This window comes from Bos mutus, chromosome 7, assembly GCF_027580195.1.
Source record: "Bos mutus isolate GX-2022 chromosome 7, NWIPB_WYAK_1.1, whole genome shotgun sequence".
Taxonomy (NCBI): Eukaryota; Metazoa; Chordata; class Mammalia; order Artiodactyla; family Bovidae; genus Bos; species Bos mutus.
Genome location: NC_091623.1, coordinates 58,960,118 through 58,972,905, shown reverse-complemented (window position 1 = coordinate 58,972,905; position 12,788 = coordinate 58,960,118). Strand labels below are relative to the sequence as shown.

Here is a 12,788-nt window from a genome sequence, read left to right as displayed (position 1 = left end):
GGGGTCCTCAGTGCTGACGCCCCTCCCCACTCCCCTTTACTCCAGAATCCTTCCCTTTCTCCGGGGACGAGGACGTGGGTGACCCTGAGGCCTTGAGGTCATTGATGTCCCTGCAGTGGAAGAACAAAGCATCCAGCTTCCAGGCCGAGAGGAAGTCCAACGCGGCAGCTGCCCTGACAGAGCCCTACTGCGCCATCTGCACTCTTTTCTACCCGTACAGCCAGGTGAGCTGGCACTGTGGGACCCCAGGTCCACACCAAGCCGGGCGTGTCTGCCTGCTCCTGTGGGCACTCCGCCGGAAGCCAGCCCTTGCACCCTGAAGAGAGGGTGTCGGGGACTAAGAACCCATTGCTTTTGGGGCCACAGTGGGCTCAGGGGAGAGCCTGGCTGGCGGGGCATGAAGCTAAGGCCCCAGTGAGGGCTACAGGGAGAGAGCCTGGGGTCTGAGTTTCACTGGAAGGTAACTTACTCATAGGTATCACAGAGGATACAAGTGCAGGAAGCGCTGTTCTCTGAGACGCCCTCAGTCTGACCCCGGGGCCCAGGAGCGGGGCCAGGGAAGGGCCTGCATGGTGAGCAGGAGTCTGGAAGCCCAACCAGCATGGGGCTGGTGACAGTGGGCTGGAGCCAGGCAAAGACTCCCCATGTGGCCTGGCCCACACACAGCCCCCACTCTGTCCTGAGTTCCCAAGTCATGAACCTGGCCTCTCCCCATGTTCTGCCCTGAGCCGTCCGCGGCCAGGTTTCCTTCTTCACCTGTTTCTGGCCCTGGCCCTGACTGCTGCCTGCCTCCTGCCCTTCCTGTTAGCGTCTCATCACAACCACGCACGGCCCGGATGGAAACGCCCAGTCCTCGGCCTCTCCACGTGCCCCATAGCCATTCTGTCCTGTGACATCTGCTGCCACCCCCTCATAGTATGCCCTGTGCTGTCCCCCAGCATCTCTCATGTACTCACCCAGCTCCCTGCCTGGCCAGGTGGATTTCTGTACATTCTTTGGTTCCATCGCACTTGCCACCTCTTCCAGGAAGCCTTCCTGGATCTGCTGTCCCTGGCTGACTCAGGCCCACCTCTGCTTTTGCTCCTGCCCTCTGTTTATCAGTCCTGGAGGACAGAATCAGATCTCACTTGCTTTGTGATCCCTAGCTCCTAGCTTAGTGCCAGATGTTTTCCATGCATTAGCTGGGCTGACCGAGGTCTGTGCACCATGCTGGGGTGGCATGCCTGTCTCCAGAGCCCTGCTGCTCTGAGTGGCCGGGACCTGCCATCCCTAAGCGATTCAACAGCTGGTAGTGGAAACAAGTAGGATGTACCATCCGGACATCTGCGCCAGGCGTGCTGCTGGCATCAGCGCTGGGAACGTCTGCTTCAGAGGCGCAACTCCTTCATTCCAGTGGCTAGGTGAAGCATCATGACTGAACTTAATCATGCCCATGGTGCTGGTGGGCCTCCACGGCTACAGCCCTCAGCGTCAAGGCCAGGCTCTGCCCGTCCTGCTTCATGGAAAGAGCTGTGCCTGTTTGGAAACTAGCCAGTCCCCTCATCCAAGGTGGACCCCCCCATACACGCATATACAGTACGTCAGACCAGTGGTCCTGGTGACCGCTTTCCTTCTGCTCAAGCTAGGCAGCGTCCTCCCCTCACTCTGGGGGTACCAAGGAGGCTCATCTGGGAGCCCCGCCATCCTGTGACAGGCCCAGTGTTGCTGGATTTTTCATCACAGACTCTTCATCTGATTGGATCTGGGGGGCTTGGGGGACTGGGGTACAGCTGTCATGGCATGCAAGTCGTAAGTGTAGATACACAGGTAACATGGCATCAGGTGATGGTCAGGACCACAAGGCCAACAGTGGGCAAAGGCTTGGGGGCTGCTGGTCACATGAGCGAGAGATGAGCACCCCAGGCAGTGGGAACTGCATGTGCAAAGGCCCTGGGGCAGGACCCAGCCTGGCATTTGGGGTGTTGGGGAGGGACAGCAAGGAGGCCCCTGTGGCTGGAGCAGAGCGAGCCCAGGGCAGTGGGGGCAAACTGGTCAAGGACTGTGGGGTGGCGTCTGTGCTGGGTCTGGATGTAACTCTTAAGTGGGAGAGCTTGCGGGTGGGTGGGACACGATCTGACTGTCTAGAGGAGGATCTCTCAGGGGGCTTCTGAAGCAGGGCTGGGGTCTGGGAGGGTGTCAGGGAGAACTTGTGGTGGGGCAGCCACAGGTGTCCCAGTAGGGTGAGCTGGGGCTAGAGGTCCCGCCTGCCTAGGCTGGGCTCTCTGCTGAAGGCATCCATTCCTGCAGTCCCTGCAGACTGAGAAGGAGGCTCCCCAGGCTGCCCTCGGGGAGGGCTCCTCGGCCATCCCACCTTCCAGAAGCGGCCAGAAGACGCGGCCGCTGATCCCTGAGATGTGTTTCACGGCCAGCGGGGAGAACACGGAGCCGCTCCCTGCCAACTCCTACATCGGCGACGACGGGACCAGCCCGCTGATCGCCTGCGCCAAGTGCTGCCTGCAGGTCCATGCCAGTGAGTGCTGGGCCAACACCTGGGGGGCTGCAGATGGGCAGAGTGTCTGCAGGGCAGGGCTGCCCCTCCCTCTGGCTGCTGCTTCCGGCATATAGCAGGACCTGGTGTCATGGCATTGGGGTCTCCATCCTTGGGGGGCAGACGTCCTGCTGCCCCCCAGTCAAGGTAGGCCTGCCTGACACTTCCTTCTGGAAGGTTCCGCTGTGGCCTGCCCTCCCCTCCCAAGGCCTGGGGGGGGCAGCAGATCGGGTCCCCATCAGGGTCTGTGACGCTTTTAAATGCCATGCCTTGGGGCTGAGGCTGGAATTGATGGTAAAGCTGAGATTCTGCAGAGGTCCAGGAGTCTGATTTATCTCTGCTGTCGGTGATCCCCCCACCACCACCTCTCCCCCAAATCCTGAAAGCCCAACCTACCAGGGATAGAAAGATGGATGTCTGTTCCCTTCTTGGGTGGAAGGGGGTGGTGAACATCAGATTGTGGTCCAGGATGGGGAGAAAGCTTCCTGGAGATGCTTAATTTCGGTGTGGCCTGTGGAGGAAGCTGGCCGTACATCTCTGTCTGGCGCCTGCCCCTGCCAAGGCCTGCCCGGAGCTGGCTTTGTCTCCTGGCTGGGGTCTGGCTCTGAGACACACTCCCTGGGTGTTGGGGGAGAGCAGATGGCAGCAGTGGAGCCCACCACCCTGTTTCCCTCGAGGGGCCCCGCCCAGCTACATCAGTGGAGAGAAGGCTTAGGAGTCAGAAGGCTCAGGACAGGCATCTCCTTTGGGACCCATCCCTGGGCAGAGGGGGAGCCCGCACTTCCTCCAGGAGCCAGGACCACACCCTGGGGTCCAACCTCGGCTGAGGGCCCAGAGGACAGAGCGGGGGCCTCTCAGGGGTACCTTGCTGGCCCTCAGGGCCTCGGTGAGGACACAGAGCCCCCTTCCTGCTGTCCTGCTCTCTCCTGGAGTTTCCTTTGGGACCCCCTGGTACTGCTTGATGGCCCCCTCAGACTTCAGAGCCCGTTTGGTGGGCAACAAGCCCCAGCTGCTTGAGGGTCCCTGCAGTATTGCTGGGTGGCAGCGCCGATGAGGCAGGGCCCTGGGGCATGGCCCTCCACCCCTCCTGCATTCCCCCTCCCCATCTGTGAACCCAGCCACATCCCACAGCCAACTCCCTGGGTAATTCCAGAGCCTCTCACTGTACTTTCAGAATCAATGGTTCTGAACTGTCCAAGGCCCACTTTTCATCTTATGCAACGTCTGGGTCCCCTTGCTGCGCTCTCAGCTCCTCCCAGACTGGGGTAGGGGGTGAAGGCCAGGCTGAGCCTCCAGACCTGGAGGAGCTCTGGCGGCAGAGGGTGGGGGGAAGCCTGCTGTTCTTCCCCATCCCTTTCCAGACTCTCGGGCTCTGTGTGCAGTGGTCCGGATTGAGGCCGAGCAGGTGGTGAGCGCAGTTCCTGCATCCGGAACCCCCTGCCCTCCCCCCACCGGCCTTTGATAGCCTGCCCGCAGCCATGGTGACAGACGCGCTTGCCCTGTCTTGTAGGTTGCTACGGCATCCGCCCGGAGCTGGTCAACGAGGGCTGGACGTGTTCCCGGTGCACGGCCCACGCCTGGACTGCGGTAACTCGCCCCTGCAGCTGGGGTGGTGCTCTGAAAGCCGGCGCGGCCCGTGGGGGAGCCGGGCCTGGGCCCCGGGCTCGCCCGATCCCGCGGGGAGACCTTGGGCTGGCTGCCTCACCTCCTTGGGTCTCGGGTGGAGCCCATCGCTTCGGTGGCCGCTAGTGTGAAATGTAAGGACCGCTGGCGGGGGCCGGAGCAGATTCCGGAGCAGCAGGCGGGCGGTCCCGCCCTGCACACCCCTCAACGAGTTGTCTGGTCCCCGCAGGAGTGCTGCCTGTGCAACCTCCGGGGAGGCGCCCTGCAGATGACGACCGACCGGAGGTGGGTGGAAGGGCCCCTTCTAGGGGATGGGGGTACCTGAGGGGCGACTCGGAGCAGGGGCAGGACCAGCAGGAGCAGATGAGGTCCTGTCGGCTTGGCAGACCCATGCCCACAGCTTTGAGATGACCCTAGAGGGGACAAGGCGCGCCTGTGACCCCGGCCCCTTCCGCTCCTCCCCCAGGTGGGTCCACGTGATCTGCGCCATCGCCGTGCCGGAAGTGCGGTTCCTGAACGTGATGGAGCGTCACCCCGTGGACATTAGCGGCATTCCTGAGCAGCGGTGGAAGCTGGTAGGGGCCCTTGAGTGCTGCCCCGGGGGCCTGGGTAGCTGCCTCGGAGCCTGGAGGTGGTTTCACTGTGGCCAGCAAGTTACTCTTTGAGTAGGTAGGGGGTGGCTCTCTGTGGCTCCATTTCTTGGTTTTTACACAGAAAATCCACCGGCGCTCTGCCCAGTTCTTTCTTGCTTAACTTGGAATTGGTGGCCAAATAGAATTTTAAGAACATAATAGCCAAGAAGATCTTCATCAGACCTAACTGAAAACTCACACATGATAAATAGCAGCTGCCAGTTTCCCCTCCCTCAGCCCCGGAAACCGCCTGTCCTCTCTGCTTCTGTAAGTTTGTTTTCACTTCCTCCTGGATGTGGAGATTTGCAGCAGGTGACTCGCTTATTTCACCGAGCATGTCCTCAGCGTGCATCTGTGTTGCTGCAGATGGCAGGATTCCCTTCTTTTTCATGGCCGAGTAGCATTCCATTGTGTTTCTACACTGCATCATCTTCGTTTTCTCTCCGCGGATGCTTAGGTTGTTGCCAGGTCGTGCCTGTTGTAACTGGTGCTGCCGTGAACATGGGGGTGCAGATATCTTTTCAAGATAGTGATTTTCTTTCTTTCAGCAAAAGACCCATGAGTGGAATTGCCAGAGCATATGGTAGTTCTGTTTTTAACTTTTTGAGGAACCACCATACTGTGTTCCGTAGCAGCTCCACCAATGTGGGTTCTGACCAACAGTGTGTGAGGGTTCCCTTTTCTCTCTGTCCTCGCCAATTCTTGCTATCTCCTGTCTTCTTGATGGTGGCTGTTCTAACGGTGGTTTTGATTTGCACTTCCCAGATAATTACTGATGTTGACATCTGCTTACATACCTGTTGGCCATCTATATGTTTTCTTAGAGAAATGTCTAGGCAAGTCCTTTGCCCATTTTTAAACTGGGCTTTTTTGCCTTTTTTGCTCCTCAGCTATGGGAGCAGTGTCTCTGGCTCCTCTAAGGAGCACAGCCATCCTTGGGCAGGAGTGGTCTTGCAAGTTTCACTCTTCCGGCTCTTTCTGATAATGTCTCCCCACCCTCCCCCGATCTGGGGGAGCCTTCAGGGCAGTGGGCCGTAGTCAGTAAGCAAACACTGGCTTTCATTCTCAGCTCTGCTACCAGCCAGCTGTGTGACTCCAGACAGATTCCTTGACCTCTCTGTGTCCAGTCTTCTTCTCCATAAAATGGGGCTGCTAACAATCCCCTGTATGGGGAGCATGAGCTGGGCCACAGCGGGAAGTGCTGATCATGCCGTCTGAGCACCAGCTCCTGCTCCCAGGTCATCACCACCTATGAGTCTGCAGGGTGGCCTTGTGGGGGACATGTGGGGAGTGGGATGTGTCTTACGGGCCCCAGGAGATGGGTCATTGGCCCGGGGTACGGACAGCATCCTGGCTGTTCTTCTTGCCTGGTTTATTTCCCAGCTGCCTGGGACAGGGCCTGGGTACAGAGGCTCTTCCAGGCCTCCAGCGGGCAGGAGGCAGAAAAACAAGGCTGCAATTGGGGAGCCTGGTGAGGAGGCCCAAGTGAAGGCTCAGAGGCACCACCTTGGAGCCCCTAGGTGTGGGGCCTCCAGGCAGGGCAAAGTGGGTGGCTGGTGGGAGCCATGTGGGAGGGGAAGGGGCCTTGTCAGTTAACGTGGGGCTCAGGCCAGTGCCAGCCCCGCCTGGTCAGGATGGGTATTAGGAAGAGGCCGCAGCGGCAGTGATTCCTCCAGGAACACAGGCGGCAGAGACCTCATTATTCAGGTGGAGTGATGGCGCGGTGTGCAGCACCGGATAGATCCTGCCTCCCAGACGCTTTATGGATCATCTGACATTTCCAGCTTGCAGCCTCTTCATTACCGGCACTTGTAACGATGAATTAAAAATCCTTTTACACGAGGCTCGCTTGTACTGCCTAATGGAGCCTCACAAGGAAGCTGGCAGTTAACTCCTGCTTGCCCGGCCGCCCGCCTGCCTTCCCGGGGCCACATGCTAGCCGCAGGCTTGGGGACGGTCATACCTGGTTATCTGCCCATCCTTCTGTCCCCAGGATTCTCTGGGCGCTGGTCCTGGTGAGTGGTGGCTACCCCAGCCAGCTAGTAGCCTGAGCCTGCTGCTCACCCCCTCACCAGCCCGGATCAGCTTAGGGGGCAGTAGACGTGAGGCTGTCAGGGCAGGTGCTCAAACCAGCTCTGCCCTTCTCCTCAGCTCTGCCTTGCGGTGTCACATCTTGATGGGAGGGAAAGTGGATGTGTTTGACAAGATTGGCAGGAATGCAAGGGGCGGCGGGGAATGGCTTTAGGGGGAAAGGCCTGAGACATAAGACTGTGCCTTGCGGCCTCCATGGCTGATGGCACAGCAGTTGTGGCCCTCAGCCTTCTCCCACGGTCCCTCCTGTACCATCGCCTGACCCCCCATCTCCTGCCCCCACCTCACAGCCTCCAATGAGGGAGATCCGGACACAGGACTCACCCTTAAGGCAGCCTGAGTTCGTCGCCTGGCAGATGGCCCCATGGGGGCCTGGCCTGCTTTCCTCATGCTGTGGAAACTCAGAGCAACGAGCTGCCCCCTCTGGCCACACTGTCAGGTCTCTCCCGGGCCTTGGCTGTGGGGTTTCTGCCTTCTGGTGCGGAGCCCAGTTCTCAAGGGCCATGTCATGTGTCTCCCTCCCCCCACACAGGCCAGCGGGAGAATCAGGGATCGACAGTTTAATAATGAGATCTCATTGCCATCGATCGGCACGGGGCTGCACTCCTGCAGCACCCTTGCTGTGGGGCTTCTCTGGCTTTTGAACGTGGTTTACGGAGCGATAAAGGCCAGCTTATTAAATGCCCAGAGTCATCGGCAGGTGGCTGTTGAGTGGCGGCAGGGTGTGGGCACGGGCACAGTGTCGATGGCTTGGGAGCTGACGCCCAGCAGGGCAGGTCGCCCAGGCGGGTGTTCCCACATTGTGGGCCCCCTGCCCCTCCTTATGAAGGGCTACACTGCAGCATCTTTCATTCAAAATTAAGATAAAATCTCCTATTATGTTTTTTTTTTTTAATCCCCATTTCAGTGGCTTTAACTACATTCACAGATTTAGGTAACCATCATCTCTAGCTAGTTCCAGAACATTCCATCACTGCAGAAAGAACGCCACCCCCTTCAATTGGGTGACTGCCAACCCCACCCCCAGCCCCTGAAACCCCTAACCCCGCCGCCTGTCTCTGTGCATCGACCTATCCTGGACGTTTCCCATCAGTGGAATCACACCGTCTTTCTGTGTCTGCTTCTCTCACTGAGTGTGCTGTTTTCAGGGTCCCTCTACATGGTAGCAAGGTGCCTGTTCAGGCAGCTGTGTGGAGGGGCTGGTGGAAAAGAGGTCTAGAGGTGCTCCTGGGGACCAGCTGCAGGCTGGGTTGGTGGGCCTGGGGTGGTCAAGACTCTCCCAGGATGACCCCTCCATGGGGCCAGGCCCCTGCACTCCACCTTCAGGTTTCAGAGTCACTCCCAGGAGACAGACCTAGGGGCCCAGTAGGGCAGGGGCTCCCAGCGCCAGGGGGCAGAAGTGCCAGCCGGAGCCCTGTTCCCACTGCCGTGTCCCCACAGAAATGTGTGTACTGCCGGAAACGGATGAAGAAAGTGTCGGGCGCCTGCATCCAGTGTTCCTGCGAGCACTGCTCCACCTCCTTCCACGTGACCTGCGCCCACGCCGCCGGCGTCCTCATGGAGCCGGACGACTGGCCCTACGTCGTCTCCATCACCTGCTTCAAGCACAAGTCGGGGGGCCACAGCGTGAGTGCCCATCTGCCCCACAGTCTGTTCCCCGGCCCCGCTGTCCTGCTGTGTTCTGACATCCCCTCCACCTGCAGGTCCAGGTTATGAGGGCCGTGTCCTTGGGCCAGGTGGTCATCACCAAGAACCGCAACGGGCTTTACTACCGGTGCCGCGTCATCGGCACCACCACGCAGACCTTCTACGAAGTGAACTTTGATGACGGATCCTACAGCGACAACCTGTATCCAGAGAGCATCACTGTGAGCGGCAAGGGGCGGGGCAGGCACTGCCCTTAGGACGCTGGGAGGGTTCCTCACGCTGCTGGAGAGCTCTGCCTGCAGGAGGGTGGGCCACAGGGCAGGGTGGCAGCAGACCCCAGGCACCCGCCCATAGCTCACCCTGACAGTTTAAGCTGAGAGCACCGCCTTCCTCTGGCTGGGATGTTTCTACCAAATGGGGCCTTTCTTAGCCCAGGCCAGTGTGGTGGCCGAGGCCAAGGGCGCCCCTCACCCCATCCCATCTTTCCCTCCACAGAGTAGAGACTGTGCCCGGTTGGGCCCACCACCCGAGGGCGAGTTCGTGGAGCTCCGGTGGACTGATGGCAACCTCTACAGGGCCAAATTCATTTCCTCTGTGACCAGTCACATCTACCAGGTGAGGGGGTCCTGTTTGCCAGGTATGGTGGGGCCTGGGGTGGGGCCCTCAGCAGGGTCCTTTGGGGACTGTGGAGCTATCCTCTGAGGTCAGTGCAGGCGGGAAGGTCTTCTAACTGTCCCATATTTTCCCCTTTGGAGATGTCTTCTCGATTGTGTGTGTGTGTGGTAGAACATACTTAACGAAATTTACCGCTTTCACCATTTTTTAAATGTACAATTCAGTGCCCCTGATTTTTTTAAAAAAATCAAGTTGATTGTGAGTTTTTTCTCATGATCGTGTAAGAAAAGTTATTGACGTGTGAAATCTTAGAAGAAAAATCACCCCCTATCCCAGTGACAAAGACAATGATGGATGACCCTGTGCTGTTTTCCCAGCGGTCGCCCTGCAAGCCGACTGTGAGTGGGTGGGCGCGGGGATGCAAGCTGGGCACGGGGATGCAAGCTGAACTGCATCCCCTTGGCAGGTGGAATTCGAGGATGGGTCCCAGCTGACAGTGAAACGTGGTGACATCTTCACCCTGGATGAGGAGCTCCCCAAGAGGGTCCGGTCCCGGCTGGTAAGTGGCCAGGAGTTGGGGCGGGGGTGGAGGCACAGCTGCCTTGGGGAGCGACCCGTCCAGGCGGCCTTGGAGTCCCGCCTTGGCCTTTGCTGGTTTTGAGGCAGGAGGGGCAGTGGGAGAGTTGGCCTGGCCAGTAAGGAGGAGACAGCAGCACCTAAGCATGGATCGCAGCTGCACGTTGGCGATGCAAAAGGGAATGAGAGAAGCTGGTCTTTTCTCACGACTTTTCGCCATCTTCTTTCTTTTGGATTTAACCCAGAGGCAAACTTTTGAGGATCAGGGGCTGTGGCTGTGGGTGGGAGAGCCGAGTCAGAGCTGGTGGGGGTCTCAGATGCGAGGTTCCCTGGGGGACAGACAGGAGCTGCCAGGCAGACCAACGGCCTGTGTGCAACCCAGCCTTGCCTCCCATGTTCTGTGGACGGCAGGGCTTCCACCCTGCTAGGGGGCCAGTGGCTGGGAGGCTAGGCCCCTCCTCTGCCTGCGGGGGGCGGGGGTCACTCACAGAACAGCGTGGGGGTTCAGGCAGAGGCGGGAGGGGCTGTCCCCAGCAGCCGAGGGCCAGTGGCTTCCAGCAGGGCAGGCATTTGTTCCAGCCAGGCCCCCAAGCACAGCCTGTATTTCAATTCATTCTGGCTGCTATACCACATTGGACAACTTAAACAATCTCATAGGATTCTGGAAGCTGAAAGTCCAAGATCAAGGCACCAGTAAGTGCCTTGGTGAGGGCAGACCCTGGTTTGTGGATAGCTGCCTTCTGTGTCCTCACGTAGTGGAGAGAGAGAGGGCGCTCTCAGGGGTCCCTTTATAAGGGCACTGATCCTGTTCTCGAGGGCCACTCTCTCATGACCTCTTCACCCCTGACCCCATCGTGCTGTGCTGGGGCGGGGCTTCAGCATAGGACTGGACCTTGGGGGACACAGATCTCCGCCCACAGTGCCCTTTCCGCACTAACCCCCACGCCATCTGCTCCCCTGTAGTCGGTCAGCACAGGGGCCCCACAGGAGAGCGTCTTCTCTGGAGAGGAGGTGAAGGCCGCCAAGCGCCCTCGGGTGGGCACCCCTCGCGCCGCAGAGGACTCAGGGCGGAACCCGGACTACCCGGCCTTCATGGAGAGCCTGCTGCAGGCGCAGTGCTGGCCCGGAGCCCCCTACTAGGACCGCCGGTCGCCCGTGAGCCCTCGGCCCAGCAAGGCAGGCGCGGCGGGCCCTGGCGTTTGCTTGCTGTGAATCCCTGTCCTCGCCTCCCAGCCCGAGAGGCTACCTCGGCGACAGGAGCGAGCAGGACGCCGTACGCGCCCCCGGACTCAGGGAGCAGGGCCACGCGGGCTCTGGGGGGCTGGCGGGGGTGCGCGCACCACCCCCTTGACCCAGATTCGTAAACCACGTAAGCTCTTCTTCTCGTAAAAGGTGCTACTGCATTGCCTGCCTCCTGAGCAGCCGTGGAGATTGTGACTTCTGTACATACATCACCTTTGTGAGGTTCTTTCTATAAATACCTATTGTTTAAAAAAAAATGCAAGAAAAAAAAAGGAAAGAAAAGGAAAAATCACACCCCAAAGTTGTTTTCTAGATTTGTGGCTTTAAAAACAAAACGAAATGAAACAAAACGTCCTTTTTTTCTCAGAACCCGGTGAGCTGCCCAAGATAAAAGCAGCTCAGCTTTTTGTTTGTCATGTTTTCTGGTCTCGCTCGCTGTGAGCGATGGGGATGCTCTGTAGCAGCAGTGAGGCCTGGGGGCACTGGGAGGCGAGGGCAGGACGCCTGGGCACCCTGAAGGCGGTGCCAGGTCACTCACTCTCTCCCAGTCATGAGATCGAGAAGGTCTGGGCAGCGGGCACCACGTGGCCAGCACCCAGCGGGAGGCTAGCAGTTCCTCTGGTGGCCCTCCCCCTTCTCTGCGTGGCCTTTTGCAAAATAAATGCGCTCTCTTCTGGTGGCTCCATCTTCTGCTTCTTCCCCTGGGAAGAACCATCTCCCAGCTGAGGCCGCGGGTGGGCGGCCCTCAGGGGTCTGGCTGCGGCTCACACATATGCAGAGGGTCTTCCCCAACCCGAGGGCCTGGTACATCCTGTACGATCTCTGTGACGCGTGGATTTGTGTGTCTGGGAGAGAGAGCTCTCGAGAGGGAATCACGGCTTTCAGCTTGGAGGAAATCTGCCCCGGAAGGCTTATGGGCTGAATTTCCAGGCAGAAAAACATGTTGGTCATTCCAGGCTAGGGGAGGAATGGTGCCCCCACCACATCTCAGCCACCCCGTGGTCCCTGCAGAGGGGGTGAAAGCGTCATTTGCTTGTATAAAGATTTTTTAAGTTTAAAAAAGAGGTTCTAACAGTTGCCAGGCCAGAGAGAACCAAGTAAGGAAAGTGGAGAGAAGCTCCCTTGGTGGGGGGAAGGGCAGGTGCCCTAGAGGGGCGGGCGGGGCGGCGGGAGGTGCCGGGGAGTCAGCGGAATGTGGGGGTTCCCTCTGCATGCAGCAGGCCCCTGCCCCGGGGCGCTGTCCCTGTGTTCATATGTAGTTTGAAAATGCTATTTATATTGTAAAGAGAATAAAAAGAAGCAGGCAGACGCCCCTGTGGCTCCGGGTCGGGCAGGTGGGCCACCCCTGTGGCCAGTCCCTCTGGGTTCCACCCCATCCATGGTGGGTTCCTGGACCACTTGTGCAGACAGGCAGTGGCGCAGCAAAGGGGGAGCGTGCTTTCCCCATGAAGGTATATCTGTGTCTATGTGTGAAAGCAAGAAACAAAAACCCCCACCCACCCTGATTTTTTTTCCACCTGAGATTAAGGATGCGCTGTATTTTTGCCTAATTCCCCTGCCTCTAGGTTCATAATGAATTAAAGGCTCGTGAGCACTGCGAATTACAGCTCCAGGTGGTTGCAGCGTCTTCTTTTGTCTTCTTTTCTGAGTGGGTGCCCAGGAGCCGGGCAGCGGTCTCCAGGCTGGGGTGGGCTCTGGGTGCCCCCTCCAGGAGGGAACAGGCATGGTTCTTCCCAAAAGGGTGGCACATGGCCCCACAGCCCCTGCTTTCTGCCTCCAGGATGGAGAAAATTTCCTTACAGAGCTAGACATCAGAAGCTTGTGTCCACACAGAT

The 12,788-nt window shown here is 58.9% G+C and overlaps 1 protein-coding gene across 1 annotated transcript in view; it reads left to right on the top strand.

The window, feature by feature from the left end:
• KDM4B (lysine demethylase 4B) overlaps nucleotides 1-12,559 on the top strand; it is a 120,792-nt gene extending 108,233 nt beyond the window's left edge. Inside the window, 10 exon segments of the mRNA XM_070373876.1 lie at nucleotides 46-224; nucleotides 2,287-2,509; nucleotides 4,038-4,114; nucleotides 4,380-4,435; nucleotides 4,617-4,725; nucleotides 8,314-8,556; nucleotides 8,559-8,741; nucleotides 9,016-9,135; nucleotides 9,602-9,694; nucleotides 10,675-12,559. Of these exon segments, the coding sequence (XP_070229977.1) occupies nucleotides 46-224; nucleotides 2,287-2,509; nucleotides 4,038-4,114; nucleotides 4,380-4,435; nucleotides 4,617-4,725; nucleotides 8,314-8,556; nucleotides 8,559-8,741; nucleotides 9,016-9,135; nucleotides 9,602-9,694; nucleotides 10,675-10,851 (1,460 nt within the window). The 3' untranslated portion in view covers nucleotides 10,852-12,559.
• The last annotated feature ends 229 nt before the right edge of the window (nucleotides 12,560-12,788 follow it).